At 35.0% G+C, this 1002-nt stretch overlaps 1 protein-coding gene across 7 annotated transcripts in view; it reads right to left on the reverse strand.

Annotated features, from left to right (window-relative positions):
• LOC117182184 overlaps positions 1-1002 on the reverse strand; it is a 175142-nt gene that overhangs the window by 92715 nt on the left and 81425 nt on the right. For all 7 annotated transcript variants that reach the window (XM_033375244.1, XM_033375242.1, XM_033375246.1 and 4 more), the window contains exons 4-5: positions 469-675; positions 117-344 (exon numbers count right to left, since the gene is read on the reverse strand). In XM_033375244.1, coding sequence (XP_033231135.1) covers positions 117-344; positions 469-675 — 435 coding nt within the window. The remainder of the gene's footprint in view (positions 1-116; positions 345-468; positions 676-1002) is intronic.

The raw sequence follows: 1002 nt of genomic DNA on the forward strand, positions 1-1002 counted from the left end.
GCCTTGGAGGAGATTATGTTGAGAAATAAAAAAAAAAATTCTTAAAAACGTTGTTTTTCTTGGTCAGGCCGGAAACTTATCAATCCACCCTCGTATTTCAAGCAAAATATACTCACTTGGTGCATTTCAGGATTCCACGTATTTTGAGCTGAGAGGTCGCAGACACTAGCTGATTGAATAATATTTCTAACTGGCAGAGATGGTGACGATGTTAAACTATGTCTAGGACTGCCAACGCTGAAAAGTTTAGGACTCATAGTATCTTTTGGTACATCTGAGGAAGGAGGTCTTCGTCTATTTGCATCTTGGGCTCTCATTGCCTCTTGATACCTTCGGTACCTTTCCTGTAAATTATTATGAAAACTTATATTGAATTTACATTATCATCGATTTTAAAAGGGTCTTTTTCAGCGGTTTAGTTACAGTTTAAATAAAATTTTCTTTTGAAGATGAAAAAATGTGGCATACCTGTAGTGTCGACATCTTGTCCGTACCAGGCGAAGCCGCAGTTTCAATGGAATTTGTGTGCAAAGATTGTGTCGATCGAGTACCTTTCAATTGAGAATCTGGAATCGATGGTAATGGTCTTCTTGCGTTGATAGTGTTCCTTTTCAAACTTCCCGCTTTATCAATTGAGGGGAAGTTAGCAGCGCCTTGGTTTAATATCGTTTTTACCTAGACGCGAAACTTTAAATTTATTGCTTTCGCAAACCAATTATTTCCAAGCGTATTTATAAATTTGCCACTTGAACTATCAGGTTACTTTAAGAAAAGCATAAGTTAGAGAAAAATAAGCCAAATCAGTCTCTTGTCCTAAATAGTTTTCCTAGGTGTATGTACTATGCATCAAAACAAAACAGTGAGCGATTTAAAAAATAAGTGTGTTTATAATAAAATTTTTTCGAAAACATTGCAGTTTTTAAAGTAGAATTCAATTTTTCTAAACAATAATAAATAACAATTAGGTCTCTCAGGCGTAAAGAAAAAAAAAGCGAAACGGAA

Source organism: Belonocnema kinseyi, chromosome 10, assembly GCF_010883055.1.
Source record: "Belonocnema kinseyi isolate 2016_QV_RU_SX_M_011 chromosome 10, B_treatae_v1, whole genome shotgun sequence".
NCBI classification, from domain to species: domain Eukaryota; kingdom Metazoa; phylum Arthropoda; class Insecta; order Hymenoptera; family Cynipidae; genus Belonocnema; species Belonocnema kinseyi.